The sequence below is a fragment of the Tympanuchus pallidicinctus genome, unplaced genomic scaffold (genome assembly GCF_026119805.1).
Source record: "Tympanuchus pallidicinctus isolate F22 unplaced genomic scaffold, pur_lepc_1.0 scaffold8, whole genome shotgun sequence".
Classification (NCBI taxonomy): Eukaryota; Metazoa; Chordata; class Aves; order Galliformes; family Phasianidae; genus Tympanuchus; species Tympanuchus pallidicinctus.
Genome location: NW_026294802.1, coordinates 52286465 through 52297727, shown reverse-complemented (window position 1 = coordinate 52297727; position 11263 = coordinate 52286465). Strand labels below are relative to the sequence as shown.

General features: G+C 49.0%; 1 protein-coding gene across 1 annotated transcript in view; it reads right to left on the bottom strand.

The window, feature by feature from the left end:
- Positions 1–1234: 1234 nt before the first annotated feature.
- Positions 1235–11263, bottom strand: part of CFAP77 (cilia and flagella associated protein 77) — a 52038-nt gene continuing 42009 nt past the window's right edge. Inside the window, exons 4-6 of the mRNA XM_052668978.1 lie at positions 11133–11235; positions 9591–9692; positions 1235–1462 (exon numbers count right to left, since the gene is read on the bottom strand). Coding sequence (XP_052524938.1) covers positions 1394–1462; positions 9591–9692; positions 11133–11235 — 274 coding nt within the window. The 3' untranslated portion in view covers positions 1235–1393. The remainder of the gene's footprint in view (positions 1463–9590; positions 9693–11132; positions 11236–11263) is intronic.

Here is an 11263-nt window from a genome sequence, read left to right as displayed (position 1 = left end):
GGTGACACTGTCAATGTGGGTCTACCCCAGATGCAAGCTTTCTCCTTTGGTTGAGCTGAATGCTGCAGAACCCTGGGGTACCTGAGGCCATGCAGGACCTTAAAGGGTAAATCCCCGTACAGCAGAGCCCAGGTTCATCCTGGCAGCCCCTCTTTCATGAAGGCTGAAAAGCAGCTTAGGAGCAGTCCCAGGGGTGAAGCTGGAGGAGCACCAGGACATGCTGCACCGTGTCCCACTGGCCAGATGGATCCCAAATGGTTTATTCAACACGGGTGTCCCCATCCCTGTCAGCCTCTGCTTTGCAGCCATGGTGTCCCTGGAGGAGCGGGATCTGCTGGCCGTGGCAGGGCTCGCACCTCCACATCGGGGTGAGGGACAAGAGATGCTGTGCTGCGCTGCTGTCTCCACAGGATTGAGCTCTTTCAGTTCCTTGTCGTTTTCCTACAAAGCAGACCCAGCTGCCCTGAAAACCCATTTCCTCGGGGCGCCGCCGTTCCCCGGGGGGTATCCGGGTGAGAGAGAGTAGAGCGGTCGGGATGAGGGTAGCGTTCGGGTAGGAGGAGTGGGGAAAAAAATCGGCCCGAAGGCCGCAACGAGATGGGGGGGGGGGGGCGGCGGGGAGCCTGCGGCAGCGGTAGAGCAGCGTTACCAGTGGGTGTCACTGCAGGACAAGGAGCGCCGGGGCCTGCGGGGCGGCTCAGGGCCCCCCGGTGCAGGGGACAGGAAATGGGGCCGGGGGGTCGGGGCGCGGATCTGTCCGGCCGGCAGCGGGGGAGCACAGAACGGAGCCGGGCGGCAGCGGCTCTTGAGCTGTACGCGAAGGATCGGCGGGGGCTGAGCGCACGCACAGAGCTCTGCAGAGGGGCTTCGGCTTGGCAGAGGGTTTGCAGCAGGTGCTGGGATGGCTGCATGCAGGCAAACGGGCAAGAGCTTTGCTAAATCAGGCAGCAAAGGGGAGCTTGCTCGGCAGCCAGTGGGAAGGACTGATGGGTTGTGGAGCTGTCCTAGACTGGGTGTTGAGCGGGATGTGGTTTAACGTGTTTGTGCAGAGCAGGCGGGGGAGGAGGCTGTCCTTGCCCTGTGTACTGAGTTGCTACAAGCACTGCCCTCTTGGCACTGTGACTTGTTACCCCGAGCCTAAGGTCTGTGGTGGTCGTACTGAGGAAAAGTGTTGGTGTGCATCAGCCATGAAGCAATGAACAGGCAGAAACAGGACCTTGATTTCCACATGTGGTTTATTTGGCTACATCTGCATGAACGCAACTCTTTAAATCCTGAGAAATCCTATAATCTTATGTCTGTGGCCGATGCAGGGCTCCATGCTGGCTGAGGTCCTGACCTGAGCTCGATGTACGGCTGCCCTGGGGAAGGAACTGCTTCTCCCAGCCACTTCTCAATGGGAGGAACTGAACGCCTTCTTACGAGCATCACAGTCTGGAAAAGTACTGAGATGAGGCCCGACCTATAGCGAAAGGAGCAGACAGATGATTGGTTACATGAGCAGCCGGCCAAGGAAAATAGGTTGCAGATACAGGTTTAAACTGAGACGTGTGAGCACATCTTCATGTTTGGAGTGGGGTTACCATCAGGGCCCTGACGTTGCCTTGTGCCATAGATCTGCCTCGTGTGGACGTGCAGAGCTTGCTCCTGCTTCCCTCCCCCCTGTCCTGCTCAGACTGGATGGATGTCAGCTTTTGCATATGTAAAAATACACAGCAGTCTTTGCCCTGAAAAGCTTGCTAGTAATCTCATTAATCAAGACAAACAAAGCATATTTTGCTATTCCCCCTCTCTGGAGGAAGGCATCCGGGTGCTTCCATTTGCATTCGAGTGCCTGACTTCAGCCAGCTGTTTCTGGATGTTCTTGCTTCCCCACAACCCCTGGCTGGGAGGGCATGAGGGAGGCAGAGCCCAGGCTGCAGAGACGGGTGGGCAGCCCCAGAGCCCCCCAAGCCAGCTCTGACCTCCCTCTGCAGATGCAGCAGTTCTTCCCTCTGACCTGTGTGGGACCGGAGCTGGGATTGTTAGAAAAATCTGCTGTCTGTATGTAGGGACAGCTGAGCTGCTTCTCTTGGCTGCGTTTCCTGGGAGCTGGGCAGGACAACGTTTCTTTGTGGGGTTGAGTTGAGGCCACAGGGGAGGCGGCGGCAGTTTGTTCACTCCAGGCTGGTGCAATGCTCCTGGGTGAGAAATGTCACACTGAGCCACCGCCGGCTGTAATTAAAATTAGCGGAGTCCTTGACAAAGTTGTGAGTGATGCCACAGCATGAGTAAGTGGGAAGCACCAGGTGTAAGGCAGGGGACAAGTGCTGCGTTAAAAAATGAGGAACCCCCTCATAATGAGGGATACCTGAGGTGTATGGATTAGTCCCAGGCCAGTAATGAGAGACAAGATAAGGGTGTCCCTGGGTCAGAGGTCTTCCTGTGACAGACCGGTGTGAGAAGTCGGTGCCGGTGATGGATCCACATCTCTGATTCTTCTAATTCATATTTGCAATGATGAACCCGGTGGTACTTTCTGTAGAGGCAGCTGATGATCTTCACTGTTGCTCTGATGTGGCTATGGGCTAACAACAGGACTTGGTTTCAATTTCAGGTTCAGAGCTTTGGCTGTAGCAGGTTGCAGGCACAAGCGTGGTGGTTTCCTTTGCAGGATGATGGAGCTGCAGTTTCTTTCTGCTTATTAGAAGCAATGATTTGCTCTTTTTCTTTGCATGTTTATTGACAAATTCAAGCTCACAGGACACTTTTAGATGGGGTGCTTTAACATCAGCCCCTGCTGCGAAGAGTTAGCGGGTCAGTAAAACAAACCTGGCCTCCAAAATACATATTAAAGCTTTAGGGGTGTTATTTTCATTTGGGTTTATGAGTGTCACTCATGTTTTAAATTGGAGGTCTGTAAGAGATCCCTTGTCAAGCATTAGTACAACCACATGCACAGTGTGAGCAGACAGGTCCATAGGAGGAGAACCAATACAGAGGGAGATGTAAGAAATGCAGGGCGGGCAGAGCTCCCTGAGGCGGCGTCCCAAGGATGGTTTCTGGGTGCTGCTCAGTGGTCAGGCAGGTCAGCTCCCAATGGGAGGCACATCGGAGCTGCAAGGGGAGAGTGGGCTCAGGAGGCAGCTGTGCAGTGATGCATGGCAGGCACTGAGCAGCCCAGGGGTCTCCCAGCCCCACTTCTGCCATTCCTTGCTTCTGCAACACAGCCGCCCTTACACCCAACCCCACCTCCATCACCCATTTGATCGAATGCTTTTAGTGGGTGACAAAACACTTTCCTGAGCTCTCTTTACAGGAAACCAATCTCTGTTCCTTTTTCAAAACCCCCCTCATTTACAGAGCCCGAGAAATCCTGGGCCTTTCAAGCCTTCTCCTGTTTCTTCTTTTCCCAAAACGACACAAAACAACAGCGTCGTGTTGGTGGATTTTTTTCTTTCTGGTGGGGAGGAGGGAATAAAGCACACAATGTATGGGTGCTGCACGCACTCAGAGCTGCGCCGAGCGTCCCTGTACAGACAGAGCCGCGCGCGCATCGAGATGCAAATGATTTCCGTGAAGCTATCACTTGTAAAGCTTGACAGAAAATAATGAGAAACACTAAATCTTTTATAAGGTCAACACTCAAGCAGCTGTCAAACAAGAAAAGAATTTAGCGAAAGATCCGCAAAAACTTCCATCGCCTCATTAAATCCAACAGGGCCGGGGCCCGGCGTGGTGAGGAGGCACCGGGGCGCCTCCGTTTTGTGTCAGTAATTTGCGGCGGAGGAAGAGGGAAGACGAAACAGCCAGCGCCGAAGGGGCCTTGGGGGAGGCTGGGGAATCGTTAGTGCGCCAGGAGCGGCCTCGGCTCCTAATTGGAAGCATTGGGCATTATCAACGGAGGATTTGCCTCGGCTCCCTGACAGCTCTCTAGGCCTGGAATGATAGCCCACTTGTCAGTGTAAAAGACCATTAAAAACAAACCATTTTGATTTAATTGGAGGCGGTGCGCTGGGGGCCCAGGTGAGGCGCTTCATCAGCTGATGTTGGCTGCTGATGCCTTTTTCCCCCTGTATTGATGGCTTTTTTTTTTTTTTTTTCTTTTTTTTTTTTTTTTTTTCTTCCTTCCCCTCCCTTTCAAAAACTGTCTAGGAGAGAGAAAGAGGTGCTGAAAGATCCTTCACAGCTGCACTGAGAGCGGCTTTCAATAGGGTTGTCAACAAATGCCATGACAAGTTAGGGAGAGGCAGGTATTTTTAAAACAGACGTTATTCTGTCCAAGCTGAGCTGTGCTCACAGGGCTGTGTTGGGTTATCAGGGTTACAAACACCACGGCTTTTCCCGGTGGCTTCGTCCTGAAGTTGCTTAATGAATGTGCTGGGTCTTCTCTCCCCACCTTTCTAATTTCGAGAGGATAAGGAAATAAGGACAAAGGAGTTTGGGCTAAATGGTCCATGTGTGTGCAAAGGCTTCAGAAAATGCTTGGTTTAATGCCCCACTGAGACTTTGCGTTTTTTTCCCTCCTGCAAAGAAGGGCTGCAGACGTTCGTTGGATTTCACAGCTTGCTCGGTTTGGGCAGTTTGAGATTTTGACTTGGAGCCCTTTTGTGCCATGGAAATGAAGTTGTCAGGTGGCAAACAGAGTCCCTACAGAAGGCCGAATGGCCATGAATGAAACCTCAATCCAAAGCATTCCTGTGGATTTGTACGAGGAAGCAGCAATGGTAGGGGCTTACCTGGAAGACAGCACAGCATTTGTGGTTTCACTCCACTGTAACTCATGAGGCTGCAAGCACCCCACATCTGTTCCGTCACAGTTGAATCCCTAACAGCAATGGGCCCTGGGTGTCAGCAGCTCCTTGTGCTGCCATTGGACATCAGGGCTTGGGTGCAGCTGGAGATCTCCCAGGCTGTGAGGTTGCACAGGGGGATGCTGAGCTGCACTGTGCCTCACGCTGCAGAGCTCACAGGCTTGGGTCTCTGGCTGGGTTCACTCTGATACTGGAATTCATGAGCTTACACGATCTGGGGTCTTCTGGACTGGGGCTTCAATAATAGGCCAGATTGAAATATCTTTTCCCTTTTCTTTCTTTCTTTCTTTTTTTTCTTTTTATGCTGTTTTGTTGCTGTCAACCAGGAGATGTTGGAGAGCAGTGCAATGGCAGAGGAAGGATGGCCTACTGTGGAGGTTTAGTGGACGTGGTGGTGATGGGTTGATGTTTGGATTAGTTGATCTTAGGGGTCTTTTCCAATCTTAATGACTCTATGATTCTACCACACCTCTGAGGTGAAGGAAGGACTGAGAGTGGCAGAGGGGAGAGTAGGGTATGATGGAGAGGCTGAGCGTACAAGGTATGTGTGAAGGGATGCTGGGAAAGACTGGGCCATGGAAATGCATTGCTGAGATCTGATATAGGCTGCTCCAAGCAGTTGTGTTGTTGGTAGTTCTTATGTTAGGCAAAACAAGAAAATCCAAAGAATCCTGGCTAGGCTGTTATCCCCCAGTTCATTTCACTTTGGCCACGGATCAGCCATCAGGTGAGACCATTTTTTAGCCAAAACCCAACTTTAGAAGAGAGGTTTGATCTGTTGTCATGGTGACAGAAAACTTGCTTTGGTCTATGTGCCATCCAGGCCCCAACTCCAAGAATTTCTGTCGTCCCCCTCAAACCCAGGAGGACCAGTGCTGCACTGCGAAGCCATCCTGCTGTGTGGATCAAGCCCAGGTTGGTTAAGCACAGTCTATGGCTTTTCTGACAAGGCAACAATTGCAGGATTACATGAGCCACGCTTGTCAGTTCAGCTCTTCAGACAAAAATAGAGGTAAGGCATTAAAAAAAAATGCAGAACATTTCTGTGTGTATGTCTTAAAGCTCAACTGTTAATTCTGACGAAAGATCAGGCTGTGAGCAGGTATCGGATCCCTGGTGAGAATCAAATTCTGGAGCCCAGAATTTTGCTGCAAAGTTTATACAGTGGGGATTCCTCTAATTACTTTCACTGGAAATTTACCTGACAGAGCTTTCCCAGGTAATGCAAGGCATACGCGGGAGAGCCGCTCAGTCGTTGACAGAGCCTTTGATTTTGTGCCAGGTTGCAAATTAAGTCTTTTGCCAAGGTACCCGAACACTTGCTCGTCAATTGCTTATCGCTTATTCATATCGTGCATCGAGCACAGCTCGTTTCATCTGCTCGGGAAGGCAGCACACGTTGACAAAAATGTTGTCCAAAGTTGCTGCATTTTCTTTCCTCCCCCTGTTTGGTCAAGTAAACAAGAATATTCTCTCTGGAAAGCCTCCTTGAATGTGTGTGCAAGTTGGGATTCTCTAATGAGCAAAGAAAAGCCAATACTTTGTGTCTGTGACACACAGAATACGGAGCTGTTTTGACACGTGCAAATTCTGTCCTTCCACATCATGAGGTGCTGCTACAAAAACAAACGTCCTTCTGGAGTGACTTGACACAGCCCTGAAAATCTATTGCTGAGCGGCCTGTGTTGGTCATTGGTTTCGATTATGGCCATCAGATGTTCTTGGTTTGGATTATGGCCATCAAAGATTCAGATGGAGGCAACCAAAGCCTCACCCTGCACTGGCTCTCTGCAGACAGCAGTGCTTTAGGGATGATGTATTTTGGAAGCAGAATTTGACACTGGAGATGCCATTTTGCCCAGGTCAATGCAACGTTAGCGATGGGAGACACAAGGACAGGATACATGCTTTTGTACATGCTGGGTGTCTGAGCTCTTATAGACCCCAGGAATGCAGTGCAGACAAAAAGAAAGTATTGGTGCGTGGTCCCAGCTGTGTTAGCAGAACCTGAGCTGAGCTGAGATTGCTGCAGGCGGAACAAGATGGAGACCTTTTGCCTTGGGGGTGGTCGAGGAAGTGGAGGGCAGCAGGAATGCCTTGTGAGGTGAGCAAGGAGTTAACTTCTGTTTGGATTTGTAACAAATAAATGTAAAAAACCCTCTAGGACAACTTCTCCTAATGAACTGCCCACCAGGACATGACTGGCTCCCCATGCCCTGCCTCTCTCCATGAGAGGGGGCCTGGGGGGCCCAGGGGACCACGCACCAGGTCAGTCCTGCAGAGCGAGACGCAGAGCTGGAGAGCCCCTGGTGTGAGAGGGCGTGCAAACCACACATTAGGTTAGCCTAATGGTGTGGGCCATTATTCTAAGGCACTGGGGCTGAAACCAAATGAAAACAGTCAATTTGTCTATACTTTAGCAACTCATTGACTAGGTAATACCATGCAGCCCTGGCAATGCAGGGAGCAGGCAGAGACAATTAATGGGAAGGGCGAAGCTTCTCTGTTTTCTTTTCTGCTTCCTCCATGAGCTTTAGCGTGGTGCCAGGTCTTGCATGGATCTAATGATTAGTCCAGAGATTTCATGAGAACAGTAATGGTGTATCAACAAACTCCCTTACCTCTTTGGAGTGCTGCACTTTGTCACCTTTCTAAAAGATGGGATGGTATGACTGATTGAGTTTGTCTGAGTTTGGGTGAAGGTTTGGGCCAGCTTGTGCCTCAAGGCTTTTGCTTTGAAAAAACCCAAACTTATAGAGATGGTTAAAGCACAGTTTGGAGTCTATCAAGCATTCTTTGAAGCCAACAGCTTCCTTTGGGGTATTTCTGCTCTTAACTGGGTACACTTTTATGGATGTTTGAGAACTTGCTTTTCCATGGAGGAAATAATGCACTGAAACTCAACTAAGCAATTAATTTCCTGATTCAAGTTCTAGCATGAACAGTGCCTGTTAGATCCGCAGCTAGGGAAAGGCGAGCCTTCCAGGTAATGAGAAGGGAATGCAGAAAATAGAAGATGCTGTGTCTTTCTTCTCCCTGGATGCTGCTCCTGAGAAAGAGAGGAAGAGGAGGGAGGAAGAAGAGAAGAGACAGAGAGACTCAGGTGGTGTTTGAGACCTGTGGCTGTGGGGGGAATGCAACCGCAATCACGGATGAAACAAAAGGGAAAGCACAAAGAAAAACGGAGGCTGAAAAATGAATAGTGATGGAAAGGTCTGGGGTGAGAGGAGCTCTAAAGAGAAGGCTTGCCCCAGTATCTCGTGTGACTTACACAATCTGTTTAACAGCGATCGGTCATGTTCTTTCCCTGACACGAGCCGCAGCAGCAGCTTTGTGCTGACAGGCAGCTGGGATAAATGATTACTGACATATGCTAATCGGACAGTCTTAGACAGGATGTAAGAGGAATACATCAAGGTGGTGCAAAATACATTTCTTGGTTGAAACTCTCCAACTTGTACAAGTAAATTAGCTTCAGGAAGTCAAAAGGCTCCTTCATTGTTTTAAACTGCAGTTAAAAATCTACAGCATGGTACAAAAAACCCAAAAAAACAAAACAAAGCAGAACCATCAGAACCAGGGCTGGAACAGAGGGTTGAGAGGCTCTTTGCAGTAGTATCAATGCCAGATATGATTTTGACATGCCAACTCTCTGAAGGGCTTCCATGCTTTCAGACCTTCTGGTGTCTCCTTTCCATTTCTCTTGCCCAGCTCTTATTTCTACCTTTCTAAAATGCCTCCTTAGATTTTCACTTGACGTTTCCCTGCATTTTACACCACAAACAAAGCTAGGAGAATTCACGCAGGTATTACAGAGCACAGCAGGGTGTGCTGATGAATTCAGGAAGAAGATCCTGTTGCTGGGATAATAATAAAAATCATCATCTTAGCTCTTATTTGGATCAGTTCAAGGAATTGTCTTGCACATCTGTAGCCTGGCTAGACCCTTTGCTCAGTCTCAGGGTGAATATTATCAAACAGGTAATTTAGGGAGATATCATGAGCATAGGCTTTCTGGGAATCTCCAACTCTTGGGATGAAAATGAGTCTTTGAAGCAGAAATGCTAAGTTGGGGCTTGTAGCAGTGATCGAGCACCTGGTGGGAAGGCAGGGCCAAGCCAGGGCAGCTCAGGTGCATTCAATGCACTGAATGACGGAAGGGCTGGAACAAGGATCCACCCCTGCCCAGACCTCATTTAAGGGTTGGCAGTGGAGGTGAGGGCTTCTTGCTGGAGATCCCTGCATACCTGAGGCCTTCTGGAGGTAAGCGTCTCCTTTCCTTTATTTCTGTGCTCGTGGCTGTTGTATTTGAGCAAATCCTCACTGTGTGCAGCCTGGGACCTTGTTGCTCTGCTGTCATTGATGTGCTTCCCATTGTGTTACAGTCTTGGAACGCTTTAATCTGGCGTGGCTTGAATTAGTTATGGTGAGAGCTGATAAAACGTTAGACTATCTAAAGGTAGGTTTGATTGTTATGGTCACGTAGAGCAGTTGCAGGAATACTGACAGAGAACAAAGGCCAGTACTGATGGGAGGTATAATAAGGTGTTTCTGATCTGATGAAGATCGCAGAAGTGCCCACAAGTTAGGCAATAAGTCCTTTATTTGTTAACTGCTGCCCCTTTTCCAGGTCCAAAATATAATGGAGTTTAAGCACGTCCAGGGTAGGAATGCTATGGGGTCTGGTTCTTGGGGAGCTTTCAGGTAAGAGCATTATGTCTGCCTTCGTGAGAAAAGAGATTTCCCAGGGAACCTGGGTGAGGTTAGAAGGTGTTCCTAAGTTCAAATGGTTCATACCTTTTCCAGGTGGGGCAGGTGCCAAAAGGACTCCTCCTTTGGAGGCACTGGGTTTTTTCGGAGAAGCGTGGTGCGGGTGTCGCGCACTTTGTCCTTCCGTGTCTAAAGATGAACAAGAGCAGGCTGAAATGGCTGCAAGGTTATGTATGTCACATCTGTGTCTTGAAATGATCATCCCAGGGTCGTTACTAGTCTATAAGTCACTTTGGATCACTCTAATGCGTCTGGTCTTTCATGTCCATGCAGTTGATGCTGATACCTAAAACATACTGATAAGGAAATGCTGGGCAACAGCCAACTTTCAGCTTTATGTCGTCTCAGCGAGATGACTGTTGCCTGTGTGGAACCTGAACTAGAGCAATGGCTCATCACCAGCTGGGAAAGTCACTTCCACCACCCTCAACAGAGGGGGGGATTTCCTGACTGTTTGATGTGTTGCTCTCCTAATTAATTGAAACAGGGAATCTGTCCACTCTGTGGTCTAGTTTGTAGGTCTGTGTTGCTTAACTCAGTAATTGGTGGCTGCAGAATTCAGGAATTTGATGGAGGGAACTTAGTGATTAAAACATCAGTCATTAATAAATAAGTTAGGGATGCATTTTTCCAACATCCTCGGCTTGTGCATTCATAAAGTAGCTGCTAATTAAGAACACTGTATAGCAATTCCACTATAAAGCATACTTTGTGATGGCAGTAAGCCCACTGAAATTGGTCATTACCATATTAGCCCGACTCTTCCTTGAGTCATTAACTAATAAAACAGTCATTGGCTGCTTTTAAATGTTATTACAATATTGTTACGTTTAACAGCTCTAACAACTGCTTGGGGTGAGGGCATCTGCTGTGCCATGCCAGGATCAAGGCTGATGTTGGCCCCTTGAATGTTTGTTGGCTGCTCCATTCTTTTATCCACTGCTGCAGGAAACCTGAGCGGAGCTGATGCTGTCCAGAGGACAATCTGCAGGGCTTCTGGCATGAGAATGGCATTAAATACCAACGATAATTTGAAACCAAATTCTTTGTTACAGTAGAGCTTTTTAGTACTGTAAAAGCATTAGAGCTTCCATTTCAATTTAAAAGGAGTTTAGGTGGGCACCCCGTGACTAGAGGCATATTGATGTAAGCAGATGCTTAATGATAGCCAGAGAGATGTCTTAGAAGAGCTGCCTAAGCCTTTAGCAAAGCTTTCATCAAAGCACCATTGCTCTGAGCTTGCTCCATTTCTGATAAGCTGATACACTTTCCAATGAAAAAATACTTTTAAAAAGCCTCCCTTCTGTCTCCAGAGCACTTCCAGGCCCACGCATCTGCTGTTCACTCCCACAGCATCAACCTGCAGAACATGCTCTGGCTGGAGCCAGGCCCATCCGGACTAGGAGGAAGCTGATCTGATCTTTATGAGGCTTTGTCTTCTAGTAGGCAGGGAAAATGGTTTCCCAGCTGAAACCCCTCCCTGTGACTGGCAGAAGCCCACCTATTGTGGGTGGGACAGTGGGGGCTGATGTCTGGTAGCAAGCAGCAGTGCTGTTGGAGCGTTACTACCTTTGTCTTCTCCAGCCGGAGCGCTGCAGTCCGTGCTCTCTGCTGTTCCATCCACAGCTCCTTGTATTTGTGTTGCAAGAGGTCAAACAGGGGAGTGGAAGGCCTGGAAAACATTCAGAACATGACAATAT